General features: G+C 39.9%; 1 protein-coding gene across 1 annotated transcript in view; it reads right to left on the reverse strand.

Moving 5' to 3' along the window:
* Positions 1-319: 319 nt before the first annotated feature.
* Positions 320-16,334, reverse strand: part of LOC149803346 (prestin-like) — a 64,213-nt gene continuing 48,198 nt past the window's right edge. The window contains exon 3 of the mRNA XM_089951366.1: positions 320-2,872. Coding sequence (XP_089807492.1) covers positions 619-2,872 — 2,254 coding nt within the window. The 3' untranslated portion in view covers positions 320-618. The remainder of the gene's footprint in view (positions 2,873-16,334) is intronic.

The following is a 16,334-nucleotide window of genomic DNA, read 5'->3' on the forward strand; positions in this document are numbered from 1 at the left end:
ACCATTCACATTGATAAATATATTGTTGTCACTTTAGTGTATGAGAATATATTTTATCCCTTCATAATGTTCCTGTAGCAAATTAATTTTCATCACTAATAGAAAGTCAGAAAAGTACTAAATCCATGATCAGGGATTTGCTTGACCAGGTCTTTGGCGGAGCTACTTAACGGATTATGGGGAATAAATTGATTTTGAGCCCCAATATAAACGATCACATAGTATATGCAACGGGTTAAAATGATCACATATATAATAATAATAATAATAATAATAATAATAATAATAATAATAGTAACAACACCAGCTGACCAGGGTGATTCGAAATATGCATATATTCACATTCAGGCTGGGTTTGCTCTCAAAAGCCACAGGAACAATCAAAACATGTACAAACCAGAGAGCAAATGAAACAAGTGCAAGTAATATCCAAAACTAACATAACCTGTATATAAAGAAACCACTGTCGGAAATTGTCTTATCTCTCTTCGTTTTCTCTAAAGACAGGCTTTGGTGTAGTTTCATGATGGAATCAAGAAAAGAATAGACTTAGATCTATTTTATGTCATGGGTGACACAACTGCTGCCTTACAAGGACTCAAGCATCAAGGGCCAGCCTTATTCTTCTTTGACTTCATTTTCTTTTTCCAAAATCATCTGAGCAGCAGCATAGCTGTCTTCTAGGTCAAAAAATACTTCATCTCTTGAAATGACGTTGAAACATTCAGAGTTTTCTAACATTTTAATCATGAATGAAGGGCATCCGGAGAGGAAAATTGTAACATTTACTTTTTTATACTCAGAGACGATACTTTTCAGTGTGTTGGCACCTTTCATATCCATAAAGTTAACGTGCCGGCAATCCAAAATGATAAAACGAAGCTTTGATTTGTTGCTCAAGTCCTCTTTGAATTCAACTTTCACAGACCCGCCATCCCTATCTGTAGTCGTGTTGTTCAGATCTTTCAGTTTAAAAGATACAAGATTAGCATTTAATTTTAGGTCGCTTAAATCGTCACTACCTTGTCTGGAGCCGAATTTTGTTTCTCCTGGAAAAGAATGATGTACGTTAGCTATTAGCATTCGCGGGTCTGCAACCTTTTGATAAAGTTTCTTCTGGAACAATTCGCATGTGGCATAAAAAAGGGAATAATTCATCCGGAAGATTTTTATTTCAGGGTTGTCAACCAAACCTGTGTGTTTGTCAGGATTGAGAAAAATGTTTTCCTCAGATGCCTTAAGGAGAACATGTGACTTTGCAATTTGACTCTGAAGAACAACAACAAAAAGCGAACAAACGATTCCACATATAAGTCCATAGGGTAAGTCGATCAATATGGTGGTGGAGCAAGTGACGACCCACGTGACACAATCGTATCGGTTGGTTCGCCATATTGATGGAAGGTCCAGAACTTGGGCCAAAAGACGTTTGATAGCTACTAAAATCATGGCTGCCAAAACTGGAACCGGGAGTGACGTAAATAAAGGTCCTATGAAAAGTAGAAAGAGCAACATTATAAGGATAGAAAATGCTGCGTTCAGAGTGGTTTTGGCATTTAAGGCATTCAGAACCATATCTCTCGGAGGAGCACCACACGAAGCAAAACAGCCGAAAAATGAACTACCAACATTTGAAAGACCGTAAGCTATCAATTCCTGGTTGTCATCAATCACATAATTATGTTTAACAGCCATCAACTTTGCAAGAGAAATTGTTAAGAAAAATACTAATGCTGCGATTTCAACAGATTTGCCGATTATAGAGGAAAATGCTGACAATTCTGGAATACTGGGCTTGGGAATCCCAGTAGGGATATTTCCAACGACATTCATTCCAAAGTTTCCACGAAAGTTTCCAAAATGAGATATAATGGTTGCCAAGATGGTTACAATTAGGTCGATAGGAATTGGTACTTTTAACTTGGATTTAAATTTTTCATTGATAACATCTTTTACGAGAATAAGAATAACGGCACAAGTCAGGAAGGTAATAAATGAAGCTATGTTGGTTGAACTAATTTTCTTAAAGATAGCTATGCATGTGAGAACAGTTTTTCCGATCCCTTTTACAAGGGGTATCTGAAGACCAAGGGCCGGTTGGATTTGGCTGGTAAAGATGTGGAATGCAGCACCAGTTGTAAAGCCTCCAATGAATGAAGTTGAGAGGTAAGTAGTGATGAAACCAAGCCTAAAGACGCCAAGAAGAAACAAAATTAAGCCACCGAAAAAGGATGATGCTGCAGCGATGGAGACCTTGTAGTGTAGAATGTCTTCAGTCGTAGCAATGTACGTTGTGTTTATTACATTTGAATTATTTGGCGGGACAATCAGTCTTTCCGGAAAGACCCTGCTGGCTTCATTTTCGACAAGTTCAGCCGTCGCCAGGGCGATGACTGCATGCGTACCCATGGAGGTATAGGGTAACGTTCCAAATATCATATACAATATGACAGGAAAGAACGATGTGTACAACCCGTAGGCTGGGGATAAGGAAGACGAAATTCCGAATGCCATCCCTTGTGGGAAATGGAGACATGCCACAGAAAGGCCGCTTAGAAGATCACTGACAAAGTACTTACGGAATTTGTACTTTTGTACTATGTTCACAATCGGCAGAAGGTTGAATATAGCATCTTTCCAGGTTGTGTTTGCGCATGGTACAATAGAACGTATAAAATTTGAACAATGGCTGTGCTCAACCTTACATGTACATGGGTATTTATCTGTGATACTGTTTTGGGTATGAAGCCATCTTCTAGATGACAGGTTCTCGCGGTGTGGACCGCCTTTTGCAATGGTTCCTTCGGTGTCCTCTTCAATTACCGAAATGATCCCTTCCTTCAGTGGTCTTGGAGCATATTCGGTTAATTCTCTGTAAAAAAAATAATTAAATGCTATGATTTGTTTCAAAATGTCTATATACAAAATAATGTATATACATACATGCAATGCATACGTCGGATATTTGATTACTGTAGTCTTCCTTTTTATGTACCTCACACTCGTTGAATTCTTAAAAAATATAAAACAAAAATATGTGCAATCGGTGTATGTAACACAAGAGTTATCTGGGGTCTTTACCACCTCAGCTGCCCGGGTTGATGTCCCTACATAGTAACTGTGACTAACGTTTCTCGCTCTCGGAGACACCTCTTCTTATTGCCTCTTCTTATGGCAACATATCCTTTGAGACAGAGAATGAAATACTGTAGGCTGAAAAATTTGAAGTGACTATATCCATTTTCTGCTAGCTAAGCATCACATAATAAAAATAGGTCTGGTCACAATAATTCAAGAACAAACGAAATAATAGTTATTAATACTTTCATATTTCGTAATAATAAAGCAATGTTTTTGAAATGTATTTACTTTATTTTCTTTCAGTTTGGAATGTGACGACTAGTACCATGTACATATAATTGCGTCTTGATTTCATTCTCATTCAAACATTGTGTATTCAAGTTAGTACCTAAACAGAATCGTGTAATTAAATGGAATCTACAAGGCCAATGAGTAAGTAAAACAATTTCAGCATTTTATATAAACATTGAACAGAATTATCTTCCCTGTTCATTTACTCTGCATAAACAATGAAATAGCAACATGACAAAATGTTGTATGTGTTAGAATTAGATATATATTTAATTTATAAGATTTTTAAACTTGTGTAAATATGGTCACCTGTTGAATTTTCATTGAAGTTCGTAAATAATAATGTGACACTTAAAAATGTAAACCTGGGTAAGAATGTTCTAGAATATCTGGTGACAATGTCTAAGATGTATAATAGTTAAACGTGGTCTAGCAAATACCTGTATACCGTGACAACCCATTTATATTGGACACAGGTTTTCAGTTTCCATATATATTTTACCTGCATAAAGTGACCACATGCTAAATGTCACCAACTAATGCTATTGTTCATTCTTACGGGTAATGATCTGCTGCATATAGCGATAGTTTGACTCCAAGTTTTTATTACTTTTTTATTTTGTGACCCGGTTTATTTATAAACAAATCATCATAACCTATAGACCTACATATATGCACCTACCGGCTCCTATTGCTACCTACACACCTACAAACATGTCTATCTATCTGTCTATCTGCAATTTTGGACGCTGAGGTGGCCTAGTGGTTAGAGCGTCCGCCTCGGATGCGAAAGATCGCGGGTTCGAACCCCGGTCGAGTCATACCAAAAATATAAAAATGGTACTAACAGCTGCCTCGCTGGGCACTCAGCATTAAGAGGTTAGTGTTAAGAATGGTTGGCCTGGTGTCAGGATAATGTGACTAGATGGAATGTCATGCTGTAAGTCTGCGGCATGATGCCCCAGTGCTAGACATCACTATAAAACTGCCACACTGCAGACATCGTGGCGATATGACTGAATTTTTAAAAACATCTACGTAACAAATCCAAATCACACATACACTTATCTATCTGCAGTGTTGTCTTTCTTTATAACCTGCATTACATCTTTCAGCCTATCTATTTGACTCTTACAGGTATAAAAGACCATCTGTCTGCAAGATCACTTTCAACTGGTCACGTGAGTGGTCGAGTAGTTTTGATTGTATTTGTAATGTAATCCACATTATGCCGCCATTTGCAAAGCACGAATTAAATGAGCTGCTTTTCGGAATAACAATGCCAATGTGAGATTCTTTCGTTGTAGAGATACCATGTTGCGAAATGCACTTAAAATGGACTGAAATACTAAATACCAAGAGAATTTACTTCATGTACGTATCTTGTTTTACTTTAGAAAGAAAAAGTGAAGTACAGTATTTGTTCTGAATATGGCTGAGGAAGCCTGTCTTGGAGATCTATATGTATGTCACTACCTTATATTTATGTTACCTTTTTCTAAAGTGTTCGTACAATTTCTATTGGATACACGCTCCCTTCAGATATATGACTAAGTCAGTTTGTTATCTTTAGCAGCAGAGAGACTGAGCCCACCAACTGTTTCGTTTCAACAGAACCCCTATCAAAAACATTTCTGATAGAAGGTCTTATTTCACAAAATAACCCTTCTAGCCAGAAACTATGATGACTAAATCCTCTTTTCTGGCTAACGGGGTTATTTCGACAGCGATAACTCGCTATAAAAAAAAGTTTCTTCACGGGGGGGCACGACGACAACGTTGGGGGCTCAGTCTCTCTGCTGCTATCATTTTAGGATTTCTGTTGTGAATTAAAAATTTAAGTTAACAATAATGGCCAACATCGGAGAAGCATATTCTGCTAGACTAGCTCGAGAACGACTTGAAGCAATCAAAAAATTTATTCCTGTCAGAGATAGTGTCAGAGAAAAATTACAAGTAAGACAGCAAGTAAAGGAAGGTTTCGCAGAAGCCGCGGAGGAATTATTCAAACCTGTAACAACAGCTACCAAAGCGGTTACAACGGCTATCGTAGGAAAACCTGATCCTGATCGACCGCAAAAAAGTTTACTTCAGGCGATAGAAGAACTTCGAAAACCAGAAGCAATCAAAGGGGCATTTTTAAATAAATTTACTGAAGCAGGTATTAAAGAAATAAAAACTATTCCATTAGATAACGAGGAAGATTTTAAACGACTTCCTGTTTGGATTGTTGATAATTTTCCTCGCAGACGTGAATTTTTAAAACCAGGAGCTGATAAAGGTATGTCCCGAGATAAATGGGCTGATTATGTGTATAAAATAAGACGAGATATTCCTCAGATAAATAAAGATGATATTGATCATAAATATCTAAAAGCGGGTATAACCGGGTATAATACATTTTTGAAAGATGAAAAGGAAAGAAAAAAAGAAGAAGAGCGAAAGCAAGTTACAACACAACAATATCAACTTCCTCCGCCGTTGCACAGATAGAGCGACATCCTTCACGGCGAAGAGTAATAGACCCCGACCTGGTCCCGTTAAGTGAATACGAGGCTGCATCCAAACAAAGTCCGCGTGGCCAAAAATCCAAACAAACTAAGTCGCCGATAATTGACTTAACAACGTCTCCTGAAAGTTTGCCGCAAGATATTTTATCCACAAGAATTGTACCGACAACAGGAAAGGGTTTGGGATCTGGTTTTATTGCTTGTCCTAATAATATCGTCGATGATGTATCTCGGTTAGAAGTGCTCATCGGAGGAAAACGTGCCGGAAACAACTCTCCCGAGATTATAAATGAAGCCGCAGATATCTGTCAACGACTATTTCAGCGTGATATCATGGATATCGGCATCTACCGTGAACTTGTTAATGAACTCGCAGATGGTTATTACAGAGACTAATAATTTTAGTTAGAGAAAACAACAATTAAATAAAATGATCATACACGATACTCGACCCAGCCCAGTCAGAGTAGTGAATTCACGATTACCGGTCTACAGAGCAACTTACGGAGATGGTCTCGGTGATATTGTTACGGGTTTGTTTTCAAGGATAGCCCCTAAGGCGTTACCGATTGCGAAACAACTGTCGATGAAAGCGATTGATGTTGTCAAGGATAAAGCCCCTGGAGCAATTGTTAATCTTGTGGGTAAAGCATTCACGTCAATCAAGGACAGACTGTTACGGTTAGCACGTAGACCAAAAGCGGTTAAACCACCGCCAGTAAAATTGCCGAGCACTGAACTTATGTCCGCGGATGTCAGTAAAGTAATAAATCAATCCGCGAATCAAAAACTTGCGGAGCTAGTAAACCAAATACCCGAACAAATAAATACGAGCCTGATATCAGGAAGTGGTCTTCGTTTTAGACGACGATAATTTTATATAATGTTCAAACGTGTATCTGATCCAGCGTTCGACATGGATGCACCAACGCTTAAAGATGAATCTGTGCGTGATTATCAGTATTATTCCTACGAAGCAACAGCACCCAATCAGCCGAGCCGAACTGAATTACGAGTTCAGGATACAAGCAGATATTTTCTGCCGTCGGAGGCGTTTCTTGAAGTCGAAGGTAGTATTTTAAAACTCGATAACACAAACTACGGAGCAAATGACCAAGTTGGTTTTGTTAACAACGGCATCATGGCGCTGTTCAAAAGTGCTTCATATAGCATTGACGGGAGAGAAATTGAAACAATTCAGGATAACGTCGACGTTGCCACAACAATTATCGGATTGGCAAGATACTCAGATGATTACACCAGATCAGCCGGTCCGACCATGATGTTCGCTAAGGATAATTCTGATTATCCGGATCATAGACCCCATATTTCAAGACGACCAAAAGACCGTGCTGCTCCTCCTGCTCCTGCTGACATAGAAGATTTATCATTTCCCAACTCTAATTACAATCTGGGATTTGCAGCGCGCAAATCAATGTTATCAGGTGATCCCAAAAGATTTTCATGTGCAATTCCGCTGTCTCACATCTTTGGATTCTGCAGAGGTGTCCGAAAGGTTATTTTTGGAGCCAATCATACTGTTGTACTTGTCAGAAAGGGTGATAGCAATGATGCTATCTGGCACGGTCCGGGCGCTGATGTTGCCGCAACTAGAGCACTTCATGGTAAAGTAATATTATCCAAGCTTGCGTTGTGGATGCCAGTGATGTCCCCATCGATCACTGAAGAGCAACGGCTACTCTCTTTCATGGACTCAGGTGGTAAATCATTAATATCGTGGTTGACAACAACAACAGATTCCATTCTGGGTTCCGGGGCCGGGCAATTTACGTGGCATATATCATCACAGCAGGGAGTATCAGCGCCACGACATATTTTCGTTGCATTCCAAGAATATAAGAGATTAAACGATCAAACAAGAAACCCTATGGCATTTGACAAACTTCAGGTCAGAGAGGTTTCGCTGCGGGTAAACGGACATCAAGAACCGTCCGAAGATATACGTATAGATTTTAACGACAATAAGGTTGCACGTGCGTATCACCGTCTGTTGACATTTATGGGACGTGATCAAAATATTGATACCGGTCTACAGATATCTCAGTTGGATTTCACAACGCAGTATCCGATTTATTACTTTTCTCTGGAACATATGGATTTAACCAAACAATCTGTCGTTGATATACACTTCAAGGCTGACGTGGGCCATTTCCCACCTGCAGCAGTTGATGCGGCCGGACCTCCAGTCGTACTTGCAGGTCCCGCTGGTTTCAGAGCAATTGCTGTTATACTCTCTGATAAATCAATGTTGCTTGAAGGTGTTGGCGGACGAATGAGAGTCATCGATGCCCCAGTAGAAAACCTGTAGGTGCTCCAAAACCTTTTAGGTTTCCACTTGTAAACAATTAGATCAATATCGTATTAAATAAAATGTCATACAGTTACGTTAATGTGTCACTGACTCCTGGTCAGGTGAAGAAATTACAATCGAAAAACGCGAGCACATGTGGGACATCAATAACGTTAAAGCACGATCAGCTAGCGGGCGGTCCAAACAAGCTGTCGCTGACTAAAACTCAGCTAAAACATTTCAACAGCGCGAAGCAGGGCACGACTGGAGTTCGAATTGATCTCTCTCCGGCCGCGGTCAAAGATATGGTCAAAAAGACCGGCGGAATACTTCCATTTCTTCCAATAATTGCCGCCGCGTTAGCATTAGCAGCAGCCACCGCGGCAAAGGCAGCCGCGTTAGGAGCAGTTGGAACCGCTGCTGGAATGGCACTAAAGAAAGTAACCGGAAAAGGAATTTTACACAAGGAAAGCCTTAAAAAAAGACAAACAAGAACACAAAAACCAACAAGACGCCCCCGAAAGACAACTATGCCTCAGCCCAATCGTTTAAAACTTCCAGTGGAACAATACGGAGCGGGTCTAAGACTACCGGGAACTCCGGCGTCATGGTACCCAAAAAGGTTTTGAAAACACTTCCAGCAAGCAATTTTGATTTACTTAATGCTGCTAAACAATTACGCATAAAATCCTTCAAAGGTGTATTTATGCGAGATGAATTATCAGCACGACCGAATAATCCAGAAACAGGAATTATTAATCTTGACAACAAAGAAGGCCCTGGGACTCATTGGGTTGCTTACGCGATCAATCCGCGTGGAATTATCTATTTCGATTCGTACGGGCTAGCACCGCCAGTTGAATTTCTCAGGTACGTCCAAGGATTTCCAATTCCAGTTTGGCAGTCAACGTTACCAACACAAACACTAACCGATCCTCCGATATGTGGTCAAGAGGTTTTGAATGTTCTTGACGCGATAACAAAACACCCAAAAATTCCTCCTCATAAAGTCGTGCATGAATACACGTTGAAAAATCATCAATGATTTTTTCAATCAATGATTTCCAAATTTAAACAACCCCATAACAGATAATGGTTGATATTTACGGAAGATCAAGCAGAATCAAGGAAGAAAAAAAAGATATCGATTTATCGAAGCATGCGACCAAAGATGAAATTGATGATCTTTTAAATCTAACCGGGATAGACCCAGATGAGGTTGTTATTTTTCAAGACAGGCACGGCAAGCTAAGAACCAGTAACATTAAGTGGAATGACATAATTCGCAGGGTTATTGGAGCTGTCACGGACAACATCGTTGTATTCACTGACAGCGGCAGAATCAGAGATTCGTCGATATCAATTGCGATGCTGCGAGATGATGCACGAAAAGTCGCAACGGAGCGTGTAGCGAAGACCGGTGATACAATGACAGGTGAACTCAGCATGAACGGCAACAAAATAACCGTGCTAGCGACACCGGAAGGTCCCGAAGATGCCGCAAACAAACAATACGTAGACACCATTGACGGTAAACTAGCCACGTTGCGGGCAGAGTATGATGTTCACGTGGGCGCGTTTACAAGATTTCGCAGAAATTATCAAAAAACCGACGAGACCGTGGATAAGTTCTTTGGGGCTCCTCCAGTCGTCGATGTGAAACTCGTTGATATCAAGACCAACATTGACACGATCAAACAAACACAGCAAGATATCGTATCGGGTATTCCTGAGATCGTTAACAAAACCAGTCTGATTAGAGTCCCCACTGGAGTTACCCCCGGGCATGTCACCAACATCGTATTCACGGTATCATCGGGATTCGCAACATGGTCCCGACAAAATAATACTATCAAATACACAGCAACAGCCACTGGCGTGTACAGGTTGTCTGTGTTTTCAGCCGCTAAATTTGAAATCTTCACAACATATCCCTGGAGACATTCCACCGACAGGTTTTCCGGGGTTGTAACTGTAATACTAAACAGCGGAACCGAAGAAATATTTATACTTGAAGCCGCAGACAAGAAATTAACCGCAACATCTTACTGGTGGTGTTTGGAATTCGTCGCAGAAACGCCTCAATTGGTTACCGCGTAATTGAATAATGAAATCATCATCAACGACAACATTGAAATCCGAAGGATTTCCAGATGCCTAGCAATATCGATATGATCAGGTACGCGAATGGCAATCAACGTTGAAAAACACCATTGACAGATGCGCAACAAAAATAAAAAAATATAAACGCCGCGTAACTGTGCTAGACACAATAGTGTATTCGGTATCCGCGGTAGTTGCCTCCACGGGTGTGCTATTGTCTGCGTTAACTCCGGTAACGACCGCAATCGCGATCACAATCACAATTTCTGCCTCAACGACGATTGCGGGAGTCGCCAACATCATCGCGAAAAAAATATCTTCGTGCGCGATAACAAAATTACACGAGTATACGCGGGTAGCCAACGCGGCCAACAGCGCCTACTCGAAATTGTCCTCGTTGATATCATCCAGCGTAGACGACAACAACATATCAGATTCCGAATTCACGCTGATGTCCAGCATTTACAACGATTACGAGCGCGCAGCGAATACTGAAACCGCAAACGGTTTTCATTTGAAAACGAACAACAACAATAATGACGGAGATACTTCAGCATCGAGCGCTGCTCGACATAGTCGCGAATACAGCTCCCGTAAAAACATCAATGATATCAATATCCTCGACGCAACCAGAGTTCAGCATTAATTTTCCAACTGCAATTCCAGTAAGTGAAATCGCGTTGGCACAATTACGAGTATATCACAGTTGGCCCAATATCAGGTCGACATCATTTCACGGACAGTTGCCAAATAACTCATTTGTTTTTTCGTATCAGAATAACGCTGATGGAACCCCAGATTGGAACGTCATTGCGTTACCCACTGGGAGTTATCAGATAGAGGAAATCAACAAAGAAATACAGCGTCAAATAAAACGTATCACCGGAAAAGAAGCAAAAATATCAATCACTGCACACGAGCCAACGCTGTCCACGATCATCGAAATCTCAACACCGGGTTACGCCGTTGATATCTATAACAGTTCAATCAGAACAGTATTAGGATGGCCTCGAAATCCACCACCGGCACCACCGATACCACCCGTTGCACCCGAAAAATCCGATTATATCACTGACGCGAAGTCATATCACGGAATTACACCCGGTTATAGGCCGCGTCTGGATGATATAAAAGGTGCAACGGTGGATAGGTGGATCCCGCCTCTTAGTGACGGCGGCGATATTGTGTTGACTTTTACTCGTGCAACATATTCAACGGGAGTGGGAGGATTAGGATTTCGTGTTTATCTGAGCGAAATTACTGAATTTTTTAAAACTATTAATGTGGCGCACCGCGCGCAACTAGCGCATCTACGGCAACGCTTCCAAGAACATCTTTCTGATGTAACAGGTTCACGTGGAGAAATTATTAAGCAAATCGAAATATTAAATCAGATTGCTTCGGATATGGAATATATTAACCAAAGAATGATTCAGGTAGTAACTAACAGTAGCTCCATCATTAAACAACAATTTTTGGATAAGTACTCGCTGACCGAAGCTGAACTGCCGAATTTTAAATTACCAGGATATGTTTCCCCGGTCATCTTGCGAAAATTCGTCACTGATATCGTCGATGAATACTTCGATGACATACTTGCACAATAGAAGCGAATACTACCAGAACCCGTTATCTTAGCACACAATAATTCCACAGCGAGCGATGGCCGGCATATTTCTCCGGGCATCGTAGCAATCACTGATGTCGTCGCGGACAATCTTGTATGTGATGTCATCGATGGCAGTTACAACATAGACACGACAACATCGAATCAAGCCCAGCAAGGGTTTATACTGTATTCATTTACTCCTAGAGAGCCACCTGGATTTTTGATTGTGCAAGAGCCAATCAATCCAGTATCGTTGCGGTGTCATAATCCGACGCTGACAAGGATAAATTTTAAAGTCACTGACCAACAACATAGACTGTTGGACCTGCGTGGGGAGACGGTTAGTATTAATCTGCTGGTGAAATCGTGAAACGATTTCCGTCCTAAGGACTTTCATCGTGAAACGATTTCCATCGTAAAAATACGGACTTTCAATTAATAATATCATATCATAATAATGTCCAAAAAATCTTCGAATTACCAACAGTATGATGATGATGATGAAAATCTCTCTGACAGTGAAACACAAAGTGTTTGTGAATCACAGCGTGATTCTGACAGTGATTTTGTTGTCAGTGATGAAGATCTCTCTGAAAACGCTAGCGTTTCCGACAGTGATTTCGCTGACAACGACGACGACGACGATGATAGCACTGTGGGAAACGCTAACGACATCACCATCAGCGACAGCACTGTCATAATAAATTATATTAAATGAACGCAAAAATAATAGTATGTATCAACACGTGAAATGTTCCAACGTTGACAAGCGCGCGCTTGAAGAATTCATCCGAAAAATATTTACCGGAAATCATCCCCCGGGCGTTGTTAAAATAATCATCGATAAACACGGCAATGATGACTTTTTACTGACAGATTTTCAGCTGAAGCAACTCCGCGAAAACAATATCACGATGATTACTTGTGATGCAGACCAAATCCTCAATGTTGCTCACTCGTGCATTTCACGGGATCATCTCGATAAGATACTTCAGTGAAAATTCTTTAAAAATATTTTACTTTATATATATTTTTTTACCACTGACCATTTTCCCGATTTCATAACGGTATTTGCTAGTTAAAATCAACGAAATCGTCCATTTCACTGGTTTTGATAGGGTATTTGCTAGTAAAAATTAACAAAACAGACCAAAGTCACGGATTCATAGGGGTAATTGCTAGTAAAAACCAGCGAAATTGTCCATTTTCCTCGATTTGATAGGGTATTTGCTAGTAAAAATCAGTGACATCAGACAGTTGCAAAAAAATACTATAATAATTATTTTTCCTGCGGGATTTTATTTTTTATTATAGTATTTTTCTGCAACAGACCAAAGTCACGGATTCATGGGGGTATTTGCTAGTAAAAATTAACAAAACAGACCAAAGTCACGGATTCATAGGGGTAATTGCTAGTAAAAACCAGAGAAACAGTCCAAAGTCACAGATTCATAGGGGTAATTGCTAGTAAAAATCAAAGAAATTGTCCATTTTCCTCGATTTGATAGAGGTTTTGCTATGAAAACCAACGAAATCTGACAGTTGCATAATTTACACAGTAAAAAAAAAATATTACTTTTTTTTTTACTTTTGATTTCACTTCTAGGTACCCGATTTCACTTCCTTGATTTTATCAAGGTATCTGACGAAGTCAAGGTGAGGTATTAACTTCCCGTTGAATTCGTGAATGACTTCGTCAAAGATGACTTCGTCATCGGTGACAAAGCTATCATTGCTTTCTAAATTCTCTGGATTTTCACCCTTGACTTCATCATCCTTGACGAAGTCAAGGGACATACAATGCTTTAATTTCCGGACCCGATTGTTAATTATCTTTTTAGTTTCATACTCGGCTGCCAGTGCCAGCCTGATCTTTTCGATTGCACGAGACAGTGGAACAAATTCATTTATTTGTGTCTCCGCTACGCTGGCTAGCGATTTATACAAATTATTTTGGATCATCTTTATGAATCGATATTGAGCAGGAAGAATATAACGCCCTGCGCGTTTAGCTTCGTATAATGATTCAAAATCTGACAGAATAGTTTCAACATTTAGTAATATTTTAAATCCTTGTTTTTCTAATTTTTGAATAGCATCAATCACATTATTGATATTTTCTTGATTCATATTTATATATATTTTTAAATATTTAAGATAAAAAAAATAAACAGCAGTCATTGATGAGCGGTTAGTCTTATACTCCACGAGGTCCTTTCAGACTAGATTTTGTCACTTTGTGTTTTGAAACACTTTGTGTTTTAGGTGATTTTTTTTATTTTTCAGATTTTTTTTTATCTCAGTCTTACAGAGCTTTTCTTATGGCTTCTCGGCATCCTCGTGATCGGTTCTCTTAGCCATTTTGTTTTTGACCGTAGAGCTTATACATCCAATGACTGCTGTTTATTTTTGGGAGCTCCATTGTGCATATATCCCCCCCCCAAATCGAATCCCAGGGGTAAAACGTACCCCCCACGATTCGACGTGGAGGAGGATAATGCACACAAGGCCCCTGCTGGAGCCCCCAACTATTATAAAAACCCTATAAATCGGGCCCGTCGAACAATATGTCCGTAACGAGGATTCGAACAATGGCGTTTGATAGCGCCGGGACGAAAGTCAAACGCGTTACCATGGTGCCACTTTCCAATCTGATAATACTGGGTTTAAAAATTATCATATACTGATCTACCTGTGAAATTTATACAGGTAGTTATTTACTTCCTTGTGCAGAAAATCGTCTGCTCGTACCTGTCACCTTGACTTGTCAAGGGGGAAATAATTGTATCATTGACTTGAAAAATCCTTCGGATTTTCACGCAGTCACTGCAGAGTTATCTCCGTTTGGAAAATTCTCGTGATAACGAAATATAATTTTCTGATTATTATACTTTTTTGACAACGCGGATTTGGTAATATTTTCTGCAACTTTTCCTACTGAAGCCACACAAATACCAAAATACTTGCCAGCTGAGGTCATTGAGCGAAATATTATTTCTTCTTTTGTATTTAAGTTTATGGAAACAACTGCCCTAGACTCTCTCTTCCCCCCAGTATTACCAGCCCTACAATTTTCGCTCTGCGTCACAGCTCTCAAATTGGATAAATTATTATTAAGTTTCTGTCCATCAATGTGATCAATTACAAGACCTTTTTTGATCTCTAATCGCTCTCAGATTTTAGCGCGTCTCCGTTATTTTTTTTATTGTAATATCGCTTGAGTTCACGGTATCGTTTCCCCCCACACCCCGCACATAATTGTGTTTTACCTCTGACACCAATGCCACATCGCAGGCAACGAATAGGTCCTGTGCTTCCTCGTTTGATGCTCTGTATATGTTCACCGCAGAATTCCTTCCTACAGGGCTTACCACAGACTGTTACTGATCCAACTTTTAACCATCTGCAGTTGTTCATTGTATATATAATATTTTCTTATTTAAATATTTGTCTTAAATATAATATGACAGTGTTTTCGAGGTTATCCGCAGTTGGCACCGGGAGATTCGATCTTGACAGGGTAACCCCGGATCCACGACGACGGCATCTAACTGATCTGTTCGATATTATCAACGAGGGTAAGAAAGAATTCCGCGACGACGGCGCATCTCATGTATGGTCGACATTTAAAATTATCCGCGACGAGGACATCATCGATGCTACAATGACTGATGCCCGAGCAAAAACAATTATTGATTATATTGATTTTCATCAACGTGAAAAGAAATATTTTTTCAGAATAAAATTTATTGTCAACGTCGACGACGATACGTGGATTATCCGTGACAAACTCGACCCTGTTCTTGCTAACGGAAAGACCGCTCTGTTAAGCAGCAATTGTAAACCAGGAATGCTCACCGGGATTGATATACCATATTACGCTCGAGCGTATCCTGTAACCGCAGTCATTTATGGAATATACCCGGTAAAAAAACCAAAAATTGATAAACTCGCTCCGATGCAAATGACTGCGTCGACGTTGAATTGTGTAGCCGAGCGAGTAATGGAACATTTTAAAAACACAAAACGAGGAAACGGTTTAACCGATCTGCGACGTGAAAAAATAACATCATGGGGTGAATCGGTTAAGAATACCGGGACAACAATAAATGATGTTGCTGCGCTATCAAGTAAATTAAAATGCTCAATAACAGTAAAAACACTAACCGGGGAAATATTATACAGTTCGAAGCATTATAAAAAGTCAGGAACACCGATTGAAATTATTGATCATAATTCGCACGCGTGGACTGATGCGGTTACAATATTTCCACGAGACCCTGTTGTCAAGTTTTATTCTGGAAACATATACGAGGTTATTTACGCGCTGAGTAAAACCGACCCTGTGTCGGTGTGGTTATTTAGGAGCTCCGAAGATTCCGAGTATGATCAATTTGTGAGACCCAACGGAGAATTATACAGAACAGAA

The sequence above is a fragment of the Sinohyriopsis cumingii genome, chromosome 3, assembly GCF_028554795.1.
Source record: "Sinohyriopsis cumingii isolate HCF-2022 chromosome 3, ASM2855479v2, whole genome shotgun sequence".
NCBI classification, from domain to species: Eukaryota; Metazoa; Mollusca; class Bivalvia; order Unionida; family Unionidae; genus Sinohyriopsis; species Sinohyriopsis cumingii.